This window comes from Urocampus carinirostris, chromosome 16 (genome assembly GCF_059441175.1).
Source record: "Urocampus carinirostris isolate Australia breed hairy pipefish chromosome 16, RoL_Ucar_1.0, whole genome shotgun sequence".
Classification (NCBI taxonomy): domain Eukaryota; kingdom Metazoa; phylum Chordata; class Actinopteri; order Syngnathiformes; family Syngnathidae; genus Urocampus; species Urocampus carinirostris.
Genome location: NC_142364.1, coordinates 11974519 through 11989786, shown reverse-complemented (window position 1 = coordinate 11989786; position 15268 = coordinate 11974519). Strand labels below are relative to the sequence as shown.

At 37.4% G+C, this 15268-nt stretch overlaps 1 protein-coding gene across 1 annotated transcript in view; it reads right to left on the bottom strand.

Annotated features, from left to right (window-relative positions):
- Window positions 1–14504, bottom strand: part of LOC148350290 (leucine-rich repeat transmembrane neuronal protein 4) — a 160690-nt gene extending 146186 nt beyond the window's left edge. Inside the window, exon 1 of the mRNA XM_088355408.1 lies at window positions 14004–14504. Coding sequence (XP_088211534.1) covers window positions 14004–14007 — 4 coding nt within the window. The 5' untranslated portion in view covers window positions 14008–14504. The remainder of the gene's footprint in view (window positions 1–14003) is intronic.
- Window positions 14505–15268: the final 764 nt, after the last annotated feature.

The following is a 15268-nucleotide window of genomic DNA, read 5'->3' as shown; positions in this document are numbered from 1 at the left end:
TTTATTCAAATTGAACAAAACATGAAAAAGAGAAGACGTCTGATTTGCTGGAACACCAACTGGTTCTAAAAGAAAGAAACACAAAAGTTCTAAAGTTTTTTACTGGGATCTTAATAATTTACGTTGAAACACTATTTAGATCTAATTGAACAAAACACGAAAGAAAGAAGAATACTAGGATCTCAATGAGGTGTAGTTATTATTTGTCATGATTTGGCACGACTAGAGAAGCAATGCTCATGAATATACACACAAAAAGAGATCATAGAAAGGGACTGAAAAAGGCATCAGACTTAGTGTACAGAAACCAAACAAGAAAGTTTATAAATATCTCCAGATTTCAAGACATTAAAGATACAATAACACAAGCTTGATAACTACATCACATTGAAACCTAACTACGGTAGATTAAAATGAACAAAACATAAACATAGGCAGACACAGGACAGTGTAAAATACCAACTGCTTCTTACTGAACAGAACATGAAAGGTGTTAAAGAAGCTACAATAACACAAGCTGTTGAAATACTTACTCGATCGAAATCAACAAAAAATGAAAAGAAGAAGACGTCATATTTGGTAGAATAACAACAAAAAAGTTCAAAGATATCAAAGCTACGCTAACAGCTCGACAACACATCCATGTTGAAACACTAACTGCATCTAAAGGAAACAAGACATGAAAGGAAGACAACGCATGATATGATGGAATATTAATTGGTTCTAACTGAACAGAGCATGAAAGGAAGGTTACTAGAATCTTCACCATTTAGAGGAACTCTGATGTAAACAAATAAAACATGATAAGAATAAGGCACGGGATATGGTGGAACACCAACTCTTTCCAACTGAACAAAACATGAAATAAAGGAAGTGGCCTATCTCTTCAGAATTCAAGAACTTCAAAGATACGCTAACACAAGCACAACCACACGTCCCTATAGAAATACTACTTAGATCTAAACATACAAAACACGAAATAAAGAGTATCCCGGACATAACTGAACAAAAAAAGAAGGGGGGGAATGAAGAGCACATTCCTGTGCATGGATTAAACCACGATATAACATTACACCAACCGGCTCTAACAGAACAAAATATGAAACCTGATAATACGGAAGATGTTTTAAAAAAAACATAAAAGGAGAAGACTCTGGATAACACGCTGGATGAGACGGAACACCAGCAGGTTCTAACTGAACAAAACGTGAAAGGAAGGTTACTAGAATCTTCACCAATCAAAGGAACTCTTCTGCTATTTCATAATCAAACTCTAAAAATATATAAACAAACAAAACATGAAAATAAGAGGGCATGGGATATGGAGGGAAACCAACTCCTTCCAACTGAACAAAACAAGAAAGGAAATAAGTGGACTATGTCTTCAGAGTTCAAAAACATCAAAGCTACGCTAACACAAGCACAACCACTCATCCCTACTACAGCATGTAGAAACACTACTTAAATCCAAATGAACGAAACATGAAATGAAGAGTACCCCGGATATAACTGGACAAAAAGAAAAGCATGTGAATGCAGAGCACATTCCTATGCATGGATAGAACATAACACCAACCTGTTCTAACAGAACAAAACATGAAACTAGACAATACAGAACATTGTTTTAAAACAAACACCCTAACTGAAAAAAAACTCAAAAGGAGAAAACTCCGGATAACACGCTGGATAAGACGGTATACCAGCTGATTCTAACTGAACAAAATGTGAAACTAGACAATACAGAACATTGTTTTAAAACACCCACCCTAACTGAACAAAACACAAAAGTAGAAGACCCTGTATGGTTAAGATGGAACACCAACTGGTTTTAACTGAACAAAACATGAAACTAGTCAATACAGTACATGTTTTAAAACACTGACCCTAACTGAACAAAACACAAAAAGAGAAAACTCTGGATAACACGCTGGTTAAGACAAAACACCAGCGGGTTGTAACTGAACAAAACATGAAACTAGACAATACAGAACATGTTTTAAAACACTCACCCTAACTGAACAAAACACAAAAGGAGAAGACTTCGGATGACACGCTGGATAAGACGGTACACCAGCTGATTCTAACTGAACAAAACGTGAAACTAGACAATACAGAAAATTGTTTTAAAACACCCACCCTAACTGAACAAAACACAAAAGTAGAAAACTCTGTATGGTTAAGGTGGAACACCAGCTGGTTCTAACTGAACAAAACATGAAACTAGACCATACAGAACATGTTCTAAAACACTGACCCTAACTGAACAAAACACAAAAGGAGAAGACTCTGGATACAGGCTGGATAAGATGGAACACTGGCTGGTTCTAACTGAACAAAACGTGAAACTAGACAATACAGAACATGTTTTAAAACACTCACTCTAACTGAACAAAACACAAAATTAAAAGACTCTGGATAACACGCTGGATAAGACGGTACACCAGCTGATTCTAACTGAACAAAACGTGAAACTAGACAATACAGAAAATTGTTTTAAAACACCCACCCTAACTGAACAAAACACAAAAGTAGAAAACTCTGTATGGTTAAGGTGGAACACCAGCTGGTTCTAACTGAACAAAACATGAAACTAGACCATACAGAACATGTTCTAAAACACTGACCCTAACTGAACAAAACACAAAAGGAGAAGACTCTGGATACAGGCTGGATAAGATGGAACACTGGCTGGTTCTAACTGAACAAAACGTGAAACTAGACAATACAGAACATGTTTTAAAACACTCACTCTAACTGAACAAAACACAAAATTAAAAGACTCTGGATAACACGCTGGATAAGACGGTACACCAGCTGATTCTAACTGAACAAAACGTGAATCTAGACAATACAGAACATTGTTCTAAAACACTGACCCTAACTGAACAAAACACAAAAGTAGAATACTCTGGATAACACGCTGGATAAGAGGGAACACCAGCGGGTTCTAACTGAACAAAACGTGAAACTAGACAATACAGAACATGTTTTAAAACACTCACTCTAACTGAACAAAACACAAAATTAAAAGACTCTGGATAACACGCTGGATAAGACGGTACACCAGCTGATTCTAACTGAACAAAACGTGAATCTAGACAATACAGAACATTGTTCTAAAACACTGACCCTAACTGAACAAAACACAAAAGTAGAATACTCTGGATAACACGCTGGATAAGAGGGAACACCAGCGGGTTCTAACTGAACAAAACGTGAAACTAGACAATACAGAACATGTTTTAAAACACTCACTCTAACTGAACAAAACACAAAATTAAAAGACTCTGGATAACACGCTGGATAAGACGGTACACCAGCTGATTCTAACTGGACAAAACGTGAATCTAGACAATACAGAAAATCGTTTTAAAACACCCACCCTAACTGAACAAAACACAAAAGGAGAAGACTCTGTATGGTTAAGATGGAACACCAGATGGTTCTAACTGAACAAAACATGAAACTAGACCATACAGACATGTTCTAAAACACTGACCCTAACTGAACAAAACACAAAAGGAGAAGACTCTGGATACAGGCTGGATAAGATGGAAGACCGGCTGGTTCTAACTGAACAAAACGTGAAACTAGACAATACAAAACATGTTCTAAAACACTGACCCTAACTGAACAAAACACAAAAGTAGAAGACTCTGGATAACACGCTGGATAAGAGGGAACACCAGCGGGTTCTAACTGAACAAAACGTGAAACTAGACAATAAAAACACGTTCTAAAACACTGACCCTAACTGAACAAAACAGAAAAATAGAAGACTGGATAAAACACTGGATACGACGGAAAATCAGCTGGCTATAAATGAACAAAACATGAAAATAAGTCAACACAGTCTGTAATGGTATACTAACTGGTTCTAACAGAACATAACATAAAAGTACAACGAAACAGGAATGCCTTCCCTTACTTGCAATCCAGGATATGCTGCATGGTTCTAACTGAACAAAACATGAAAGTTTTTGACACAAAATATACATTAAAACACTATATTAGAAAAATGGCGGGAGTTCCATGATGACGATGCTGTAAACAGATGCAATGACACTAGTGCTTGTTAGCTAGTTAGCCTGCTCTAACTAGCTAACATGCACTAACCATTAATGAGCAAAAATGAGCTAATTAGCTTGAAAATATAACTTAGCCAAATGTAATGATGCTAACGCTAGCTAGTAAGTATGCTAGCAACCGGTCTTTGCGGTGCTATCGGAGGCAAAGTGAGAAACTCCCAGTAGGTCATTAGCATGGCTATCCGCTAACAGGAAGCTAGCAGGGCAGGAATTAAGAGGATTAGCGCTAGCTTACCTCTTAACCTTGTAACCTTAAGCGGCCCCTTTTAAGTGCTATTATCTTTTATTTTTTGGCTAGGATGGCATTATCCGTGTTTCAAAATAAGAGCTATAATAATTATCACAAGAAAGCCATTAGCCATTAGCTTCTCGATTTAACTGTTTTAGGAAATGGTAGAATTTCAGGCAGGTGTTATTGGGTTTTCAAAATAAGAGCTCTGATAATTGTTACAAGATAGCCTTTAGCCATAAGCTTCTCGAGTTATTGTAATTGGTAAATTTTCAGGAAGTGATTATTGGGTTTTCAAAATAAGAGCTGTAAAAATTGTTACAAGATAGCCTTTAGCCATTAGCTTCTCGAGTTACTGTAATTGGTACATTTTCTGGAAGGGATTATTGGGTTTTCAAAATAAGAGCTGTAAGAATTGTTACAAGATAGCCTTTAGCCATTAGCTTCCCGATTTAACTGTTTTAGGAAATGATAGATTTTCAGACTAGTATTATTAGTTTTTGAAAATAAGAGCTGCAGGAATTGTAACAAGATAGCATGTAGCCATTAGCTTCTCTATTTACTGTAACTGTTTTAGGAATTGGTAGATTTTCAGGCAGGTATTATTGGCTTTTCAAAATAAGATCAATACTAAATGTTACAAAGTAGGCATTAGCCATTAGCTTCTCGATTTAATGTAATTTGTAAATTTTCAGGCAGGTATTATTGGGTTTTCAAAATAAGAGTTTTAATAATTGTTACAAGATAGCCTTTAGCCATTAGATTCTCGGTTTACTGTAATTGGTACATTTTCAGGCAGTTATTATTGGGTTTTCAAAATAAGAGCTCTAAGAATTGTTACAAAATAGGCATTAGCTTCTCGATTTAAATGTTTTAGGAAATGGTAGATGTTCAGGTTGGTATTATTATTTTTTCAAAATAAAAGCTACAAGTATTGTGACAAGATAGAATTTCATTTAATTTACTGTAACTGTTTTAGGAATTGGTATATTTCCAGGCAGGTATTATTGCGTTTTCAAAATAAGAGCTATAATAAATGTTACAAAATAGGCATTAGCCATTAGCTTCTCGATTTAAATGTTTTAGGAAATAGTAGATTTTTAGGCTGGTATCATTATTTCTTTCAAAATAAGAGCTACACGGATTGTGACAAGATAGCATTTAGCCATTAGCTTCTCAATTTACTGTAATTGGTAGATTTTCAGGCAGGTATTATTGTGTTTTCAAAATAAGAGCTATAGGAATTGTTACAAGAAAGCCATTAGCCGTCAACTTTTTGGTTAAACTGTTTTAGGAAATGAAATTGTAGATTTTCAGGCTGGTATAATTGATTTTTTTTTCAAAATAAGAGCTATAAGAAGTGTTAAAAGGTAGCCTTTATCCATTAGGTTCTCAATTTAATAGATTGACAAATGAGCGAATCAAGATATAGTAAGTAAATAACAAGAAAATATTGAATACAAAGACAGTAAGTGAGATTGATTGAAAAGGAAGTGATATTTTGAAAAACCCAGGACAAAAAAAAGTTTTCTATCGGTTCATCTGCGAGGAAAACAACAAGAAATACAAAGAGGGAACGCAAATCTAGTGTAGTCGCAAGTATACGTTTTTAAATCAGTTTCCTTTATAACCCTCTGTCACCATAGCTTCCCCCATCTGCATCCACCCGCTACACAACTGGACCAAGCCAAATATGAATAAATTTTCATTTCTTATTTAAATTTGTATTCATTTGCGATGTTATTTAATCATATACAGAATGTGATCATTTTAATATTTTAATCTGGGATAGTATCCTGGGTGTGAACTGTACTAGATAAATTGCACGCTAGCTTAAAAATTGCAACCTAAGTGACTAGTTTGATCGTGCAGCCAAGCTAGGAAGTCATTAGCATGAAAACGCTTCCTCTTTGCACAGTCGCTAATTATGTGTCATTAAAATGTATCGATTTCCCGATTGAGGAGAGGCTGTGCTGGAGGGGAGGGCGACCTCGGCATAGTAGCGCTCGAATTTCAGACAACAAAGGATGTGTTGGAATACAAATTGGGTCTAACTGAACAAAACATGAAAGTAGCTTGTTACATTCCTCCCAAGTCAAATAAATCAAAGCTACTACAGCTAATACAGGCGCACTGACACATCCCCAATACATCATGCTGGAACACTAAGTAGATCTGAAAGAACACAACATGAAAGGTGAAGATGCAGGATATAGTAGAATGCCAGTTCGGTCCAACTGAACAAAACATGAAAGTTTGCTCGGTTCCTCACAAATCAAATACATCAGAGCTATGCTTATATAGCCTCAACCACGTATACCCGCTACATCATGTTGAAACACTGACTCGATCTGAAAGAACAAAACATGAATGGAGAAGATGCAATATACAGTGAAATGCCAATTGGGTCTAACTGAACAAAACATGGAAGGACGTTTGCTATGTTCCTTCCAAATCAAATACAACGAATTTACGCTAATCCAGGCTCAACGACACATCCCCATTACATCATGCTGGAACATTAACTAGATTTGAAAGAAAACAACATGAAAGGTGAAGATGCAGGATAAAGTAAAATGCCGGTTGGGTCTAACTGAACAGAACATGAAAGGGGTTTGCTCGGTTCCTCAAAATTCAAATACTTTAGAGCTACGCTAATGCAGGCTCAACAACACATCCTTGCTGCATCATGTTGAAAACCTAACTATATCTAAAAGAACACAACATGAAAGGTGAAGATGCAGGATATAGGAGAATGCCAGTTGGGTCTAACTGAACAAAACATGAAAGGAAGGTTTGCTCGGTTACTCCCAAATCAAATAAATCAAAGCTACGCTAATACAGGCTCAACAACACATCACCATTTTATCATGCTGGAACACTAATTAGATCTGAAAGAACACAACAGGAAAGGTGAGGATGCAGGATATAGTAGAATGCCAGTTCGGTCCAACTGAACAAAACATGAAAGTAGCTTGCTATATTCTTCCCAAATACAATAAATCAAAGTTACGCTAATACAGGCTCAACGACACATTCCCATGACATCATGCTGGAACACTAACTGGATCTGAAAGAACACAACATGAAAGGTGAAGATGCATGATATAGTAGAATGCCAGTTGGGTCTAACTGAACAAAACATGAAAGGAAGGTTTGCTCGGTTACTCCCAAATCAAATAAATCAAAGCTACGCTAATACAGGCTCAACACCACATCACCATTTTATCATGCTGGAACACTAACTAGATCTATAAGAACACAACAGGAAAGGTGAGAATGCAGGATATAGTAGAATGCCAGTTCGGTCTAACTGAACAAAACATGAAAGTAGCTTGCTATATTCTTCCCAAATACAATAAATCAAAGCTACGCTAATACAGGCTCAACGACACATTCTCATGACATCATGCTGGAACACTAACTGGATCTGAAAGAACACAACCTGAAAGGTGAAGATGCAGGATACAGTGGAATGCCAATTGGGTCTAACTGAACAAAACATGAAAGGAAAGTTTGCTAAGTTCCTCCAAAGGAATAGAGAAGAAAGCAAGAAAAGGAAGAGAAGAGGAAAAAAAGAAAGGGATGAAAACAAGTAAAGGAAAAAAATAAAACAATGGAGAAAAAAAACGGGAAGCTATTTTCCTGATTCCAACACACACAATGGCGTCCTTTTCGCCTTTCGCGTCCCATTCCTGATTTCCCCCGATGTTTGCGAGCGAGCCGAGCAATAATAAAAGGGAGAAAATCAACATACGCTCGGTCCTCGCCGCAAACTACCAAAGTTCCCCACCTCAATTTGACACTTTTGCCGAACAGACGGCTCAAAAATAGAGCAACCGTTCCGCCGGGATCCTATTGGTTCATTGTTTCAACACACACGCAAAAAAAAAGGAAAATGGAAAGAAAAAAGGAAGAAAAGAAAAAGAAGAAGAAGGAAAAATGAATGGAAGAAGGGAGGAAAGGAAATGGGGAAATAGGAAAAAGGAGGAGAATAGGAAAAAGGAAAGAACAATAAAGAGGGAGAGAAAAAGAGGAAAAGTAAGTAAAAAAAGTGGGAAAAGTCAAAAAGGAAGGAAAAAAATGAAATATAGAAGGGGAGGAAAATAATAAGAAGAATAAGGAAAAATGGATGGAAGAAGGGAGGAAAGGAAATAGGAAAAGAGGAAAAAGGAGATGAAAATGAGAAAAGAAAGAACAATAAAGAGGGAGAGAAATAGGGGAAAGGGAAGAGAAAAAAGTGAGAAAAGTAAAAATGGAAGGAAAAAAATGAAATATAGAGGGGGAGGAAAAAAAAAAGAAGAAGGGAAAATGGATGGAAAAAGGGAGGAAAGTAAATGGGGAAATAGAAAAAAAGAGGAGAATAGGAAAAAGGAAAGAACAATAAAGAGGGAGAGAAAAAGGGAAAAATTAAGAGAAAAAAGTGAGAAAAGTAAAAAAGGAAGGAAAAAAATGAAATATAGAGGGAGAGGAAAAGAAAAAGAAGAAGAAGGGAAAATGGATGGAAGAAGGGAGTAAAGGAAATGGGAAAATTGGAAAAAGGAGGTGAAAATGAGAAAAGAAAGAACAATAAAGAGGGAGAGAAATAGGGGAAAAGTAAGAGAAAAAAGTGAGAAAAGTAAAAACAGAAGGGAAAACTTGAAATATAGAGGGGGAGGAAAAGAAAAAAAAAAGAAGATGGAAAAATGGATGGAAGAAGGGAGTAAAGGAAATGGGAAAATCGGAAAAAGGAGGTGAAAATGAGAAAAGAAAGAACGATAAAGAGGGAGAGAAATAGGGGAAAAGTAAGAGAAAAAAGTGAGAAAAGTAAAAACAGAAGGGAAAATTGAAATATAGAATGGGAGGAAAAGAAAAAGAAGAAGAAGGAAAAATGAATGGAAGAAGGGAGGAAAGGAAATAGGAAAATAGGAAAAAGGAGATGAAAATTAGAAAAAAAAGAACAATAAGGAGGGAGAGAAATAGGGGAAAAGGAAGAAGGAAAAAGGGAAAACAGTCCACTGAACTGAAAACATGGAATCCAAATGAATGCGGACAGCACTTATAAAGACGATTCCAATTCCTAGGGTTTAGGGTTATGAGGGTAAGGGTAAGGGTTAGGGGTAACATTTAGACCAGGGGTGTCCACACTTTTCAGAGAGGGGAGCTGAAATGTTGTTGAATTCCCCCAACAAAAATTAAATTAAATTCTTTGAAAACGACCCTCACAGTCAACTTTCCTTTTTTACTTTCATTGATGTTTTCCTCACATGGTTACTCTGGCCTTGTTTTTTAGTAGTATTTTGCCTTGCATTGTTTCTCTAGGCCCCCTTTTAATCTATATAGAGCCTTTATTTTTATAGTTACTCGCACTTTCTCTTTGCCTCCTCAATGATTATTTTTTTTTAATGTGCCTCGCTATTCCTTTTGCAATCGCTTTTCCTCACGTGGTTTCCCTGTGCCTTGACATTTTTGTCTTCGCCTTGTTTCTCTGCGCCTCACCGTGAACGTCACTTTTCCCCTTTTGCATTATTTTATCTCGTACATATTAAAAATATTTCTCGCTCCCTGGGGGGTTCTGGTGACCTTTGACCCAGTCTCCCCGGCTGACCTTTTACTGGGGGTCATAGGAAGGTCACTTGAAGGTCATTTGCCGTCTCGTTTGGGTTCACTTCGTTTAGGAAGGGATTTGAGCAGCGGATGTGTTGCATGCTGCTACGGACCTGACTTTTTCCCAAAAGGGCTCGCGAGAATTGACAGACAGACAGACAGACAGACAGACAGGCAGGCAGACAGACAGGCAGACCGACAGGCAGACAGATATACAGATATATATCTTTTTTTTTAATTTTATTATTATTTTTGAAGTGGTTTAGGTCATTTTTAGGTTCAAATTTGGTTTATTTTTTGTTTCATTTTTCATCCTTTGTCATGTCATTTTCCTTGCCTTGTTTCTCTGTACCTCACCAGGCCTTTTGACATCACATTCATTGGTGTTTTTACCTCACTGTTCCTTTTAAAATCCCTTTCATTGGTGATTTTTCTCTGCCTTGTTTCTCTGACCTCACTATTCCTTTTAAGTTGACTTTCTAGTGTTTTTCCTCGCCTTGTTTGTCTGTACCTCACCAGGCATTTTGACATCATATTCATTGTTGTTTTTCCGTGCCTTGTTTCTCTGTACCATAGCATGCCTTTTAGATTTGATTTTTTTTTTATTCTTTGCCTTGTTTCTCTGTACCTCACTATTCCTTTTAAGTTCACGTTCATTTGTGTTTTTCCTCGCCTTGTTTCTCTGTACCCCACCAGGCGTTTTGGCATCACATTCATTGTTGTTTTTCCTTGCCTTGTTTCTCTGTACCTCACTATTCCTTTTAAGTTCACGTTCATTTGTGTTTTTCCTCGCCTTGTTTCTCTGTACCCCACCAGGCGTTTTGGCATCACATTCATTGTTGTTTTTCCTTGCCTTGTTTCTCTGTACCATACCGTTCCTTTTAAATTCGAATTCATTGTTGTTTTTCCATAACTGGCTTCTCTGTACCTCACTATTCCTTTTAAATTCACTTTCATGTGTTTTTCCTCACCTTGTTTCTCTGTACCCCACCAGGCGTTTTGACATCACATTCATTTTTGTTTTTCCGTGCCTTGTTTCTCTGTACCATACCATCCCTTTTAGATTTGATTTGTTTTTTTTTTTCTTTGTCTTGTTTCTCTGTACCTCACTATTCTGTTTAAATTCACTCTTATGTGTTTTCCTCACCTTGTTTCTCTGTACCCCACCAGGCGTTTTGACATCACATTCATTTTTGTTTTTCCGTGCCTTGTTTCTCTGTACCATACCATCCCTTTTAGATTTGATTTTTTTTTATTCTTTGCTTTGTTTCTCTGTACCTCACTATCCCTTTTAAATTCACTTTCATTTGTGTTTTTCCTCGCCTTGTTTCTCTGTACCTCACCAGGCCTTTTGACATCATATTCATTGTTGTTTTTCCATGCCTTGTTTCTCTTTACCTCACCAGGCCTTTTGACATAGCATTCATTGTTATTTTTCCGTGCCTGTTTTTTTCTATACTTCACCATTCCTTTTCAATTTAATTTCATCGTTGTTTTTCCATGCCTCGTTTCTCTGTACCCCACTATTTCTTTTTAGATTGAATTTCATTGTTTTTTTTCTTTGCATTGTTTCTCTGTACCTCACAAATTATTTTGACATCACTTTCATTGTTGTTTTTCCGTGCCTTGTTTCCCTGTACTTCACCATTCATTTTAAAATGAATGTCATTGTTGTTTTTTCATGCCTTGTTTCTCTGTACCTCACTATTCCTTTTACATTCCATTTCATTATATATATTTTCTTTGCCTTGTTTCTCTGTACCTCACCAGGTCTTTTGACATCACATTCATAGTATTTTTTCGTGCCTTGTTTCACTGTAATTTACCATTCCTTTTAAATTTAATTTCACTGTTGTTTTTCCATGACTTGTTTCTCTGTACCTCACTATTTCTTTTACATTCAATTTCATTATAAATTTTTCTTTGCCTTGTTTCTTTGTACCTCACCATGCCTTTTGACAACACATTCATCTGTGTTTTCCTTGCCCTGTTTCTCTGTACCTCACCATTTCTTTTGACATCACGTTCAATGTTTTTCCGCACGTTGTTTCGCTGCACTTCACCGTTCCATTTAAATTCAATTTTAGTGGTGTTTTTCTTTGCCTTGTTTCTCTGTACCTCACTATTCTTTTTTGATTCATTTTCATTGTTTTTTTCCTTGCCTTGTTTCTCTGTACCTCACCATTCCTTGTGATATCACTTTCATTATTGTTTTTCCGTACTTTGTTTCTCTGTACCATACCATTCCTTTTAAATTTGATTTAATTGTTTTTTTTCCTCGCCTTGTTTCTCTGTACTCGACTATTCCTTTTAGATTCAATTTCATTGATCTAGTCTTTACCTTGTTTCTCTGTACCTCACCATGCCTTTTTACATCACATTCATTGGCGTTTTTCCTTGCCTTGTTTCTCTGTACCTCACCATTTCTTTTAAATTCACTCCCATTGGTGTTTTCCTTGCTTTGTTCCAATATACCTCGCGATTCCTTTTGATATCACTTGTATTGGTGTTTTTTCCTTGTCTTGTTTCTCTGTACCCTACTATTCCTTTCAGATTCAATTTCATTGGTTTTTGTCCTTCCCTTGTTTCTCTGCACCTCACTATGCCTGTTGACATCCCATTCACTGGTGTTTTTACCTCACAAATTTTTTGACATCACTTTCATTGTAGTTTTTCCGTGCCTTGTTTCTCTGTACCTCACTTTTCCTTTTACATTCCATTTCATTATATATTTTTTCTTTGCCTTGTTTTTCTGTACCTCACTATTCCTTTTACATTCCATTTCATTATATATTTTTTCTTTGCCTTGTTTCTCTGTGCCTCACTATTCCTTTCAGATTCAATTTCATTGTTTTTTGTCTTTGCCTTGTTTCTCTGTACCTCACTATGCCTCTTGACATCCCATTCACTGGTGTTTTTCTTTCCCTTGTTTCTCTGTAATTTACATTCATTTAAAATTTAATTTCTTTGCCTTGTTTCTCTGTACCTCACTATTCCTTTTGAATTCAATTTCATTGTTTTTTTTCTTTCCTTTGTTTCTTTGTACCTCACCATACCCTTTGACAAAACATTCATTGTTTTTATTTTCCTCGCCTTGTTTCTTTGTACCTCACCATTAATTTCCAATTCACCTTTATTGGTGTTTTTCCTTGCTTTGTTTCTCTGTACCTCACTATTCCTTTAACATTCCATTTCATTATATATTTTTTCTTTGCCTTGTTTCTCTGTACCTCACTACTCCTTTCAGATTTAATTTCATTGGTTTTTGTCCTTCCCTTGTTTCTCTGTACCTCACTATGCCTCTTGACATCCCATTCACTGGTGTTTTTCCTTTCCTTGTTTCTCTGTAATTTACATTTATTTTAAATTTAATTTCTTTGCCTTGTTTCTCTGTACCTCACTATTCCTTTTAGATTCAATTTCATTTGTTTTCTTTGCCTTGTTTCTTTGTACCTCACCATACCCTTTGACAAAACATTCATTGTTTTTATTTTCCTCGCCTTGTTTCTTTGTACCTCACCATTAATTTCCAATTCACCTTCATTGGTGTTTTTCCTTGCCTTGTTTCTCTGTACCTCACAATTTCGTTTAAATTCACCTCCATTGGTGTTTTCCTCGCCTTGTCTTTCTGTACCTCACCATTCATTTTGATAACACTTTTGTTGGTGTTTTTTCCCCCTTATTTATTCATTTTGAGGGAAATACGTTGACTTGTTTCCCTTTGCAACCTCCCACACACGGTATTGGAGAAATTGGTCAAGCGGATGGATGATTAAGGAAACTGATTACATACAATTAAATAAATATTCAGATCGCCTTTCATTTGTATTGCGCAATGGTCTGTAATAACCGCCCACGCATCATTATTATTCCAAAATTGGTCAAGTGGATGATGGAGAACATAAAGACATTAGAAATATAATGATTCCGATCGTCTCTCCTGCGCAACGTTTCGCATTACGAATTCGGAGCCAGGTCGGTAATAAAGCTGGGGGGGTTGGGGGGGGGTGGGGTCTGCAGCGCTTCGAAATCCCTTTTCCTCAATTCATTCCAACAAAGTAGCTTATTGATTTTTTTCTCTTTTTTTGTCATGCACTCACCCATCTCCGCGCGCGTACGTGTCAAGTCCACTTAATCGGTTCCGATCCGCATTTCCATCCAGGTTCCAGTCTAGAAATTGTATTTTTTTTCCAGTCCTGGTCCTGGTCCACTTGTTTCGGTTGTGTTGTGGTCCGAATGGTCTCAGTCCACTTGTTTGGGTTCTGCCGTGATCCACTGGAACACTTGATTCTAGTCTGTGGTGGTCCAAATAGTCCGGGTGCACTTAAATCCCACTCTGTTTCGATACAGTCCTCCGGTGTCGGTCGTATGGTGGTCCAAATAGTCCTGATCCACTTCTTCTGGTTCTGTCGTGATCCCAATGGTAGCAGTCAACTTCTTTTGGTTCTGTCTTGATCCAAATAATACCTATCTACTCGTTTCCCTGTCTGTGGTGATCCAAATGGTTCCGGATTTCAGAATCCGGCGTCTGCGTTTTTGCCTCCACCTGCCGAACCGCCGCCGCCGCGTCCAACTTGCACTGCAGCAGCGGTCCGGTCCAAATGAACCGCGGAAGGTTCTCTCGGTTCCGGAACCTTCATTGCAAGCTCATCAGGAAAGAAAACCGGCAAGAAAATAGGAGAATTAAAAAGAGGTCGGATTCCTTTTCTGCGTCCGTGCAAAAGCGCTGATGTTAGAATGGAGGGGTAGTTTTTTTTACGGGGGCTCGGAAAAAAAAGTGAGGGGGGGGGGGGGGGGGGGGTTGAGTCTAGACCACCCACGGTGCAAGAAACCCCTCAAAACTTGGAAGGAAAAAAAACGAATAACGTAAAATTGTAGTTATTGTGATGCGCTAGAGCGACGCTTGTTGATGCGCGCGTCTGCAACTTGCAGCCGTGGACCCGGATGAGAAAGGGGAGGGGGGTTACCAACATAGCCCCCGCGGGCTTTACGTGGCTGGGGATGACCGCAGGAGCGGGTCCAAAAACTATAGCCAAGTCAAGTCAAGTCAGGTCAAAGCCCTTAATCACAGGAAGTCTGAAAGGGTTGCACAGGTTATTAGACTATTATAACACCATCCACTGATCTAAAACCTACATGAGGGCAAGGAAAAACTCAAAAACTTCAGTCAAGTCCAGTCAAGTCATAATTATTTTTGATGCCCTATAATCACAAGGAGTCTCAAAGGGCTGCACAGACCACAGACTATTACAGACTACAGGCTATTATGACACCATCCTCTGATCTAAAACCTACACGAGGGCAAGGGAAAACTCAAAAACCTCAGTTAAGTACAGTCAAGTCATGATTATTTTGATGCCCTTTA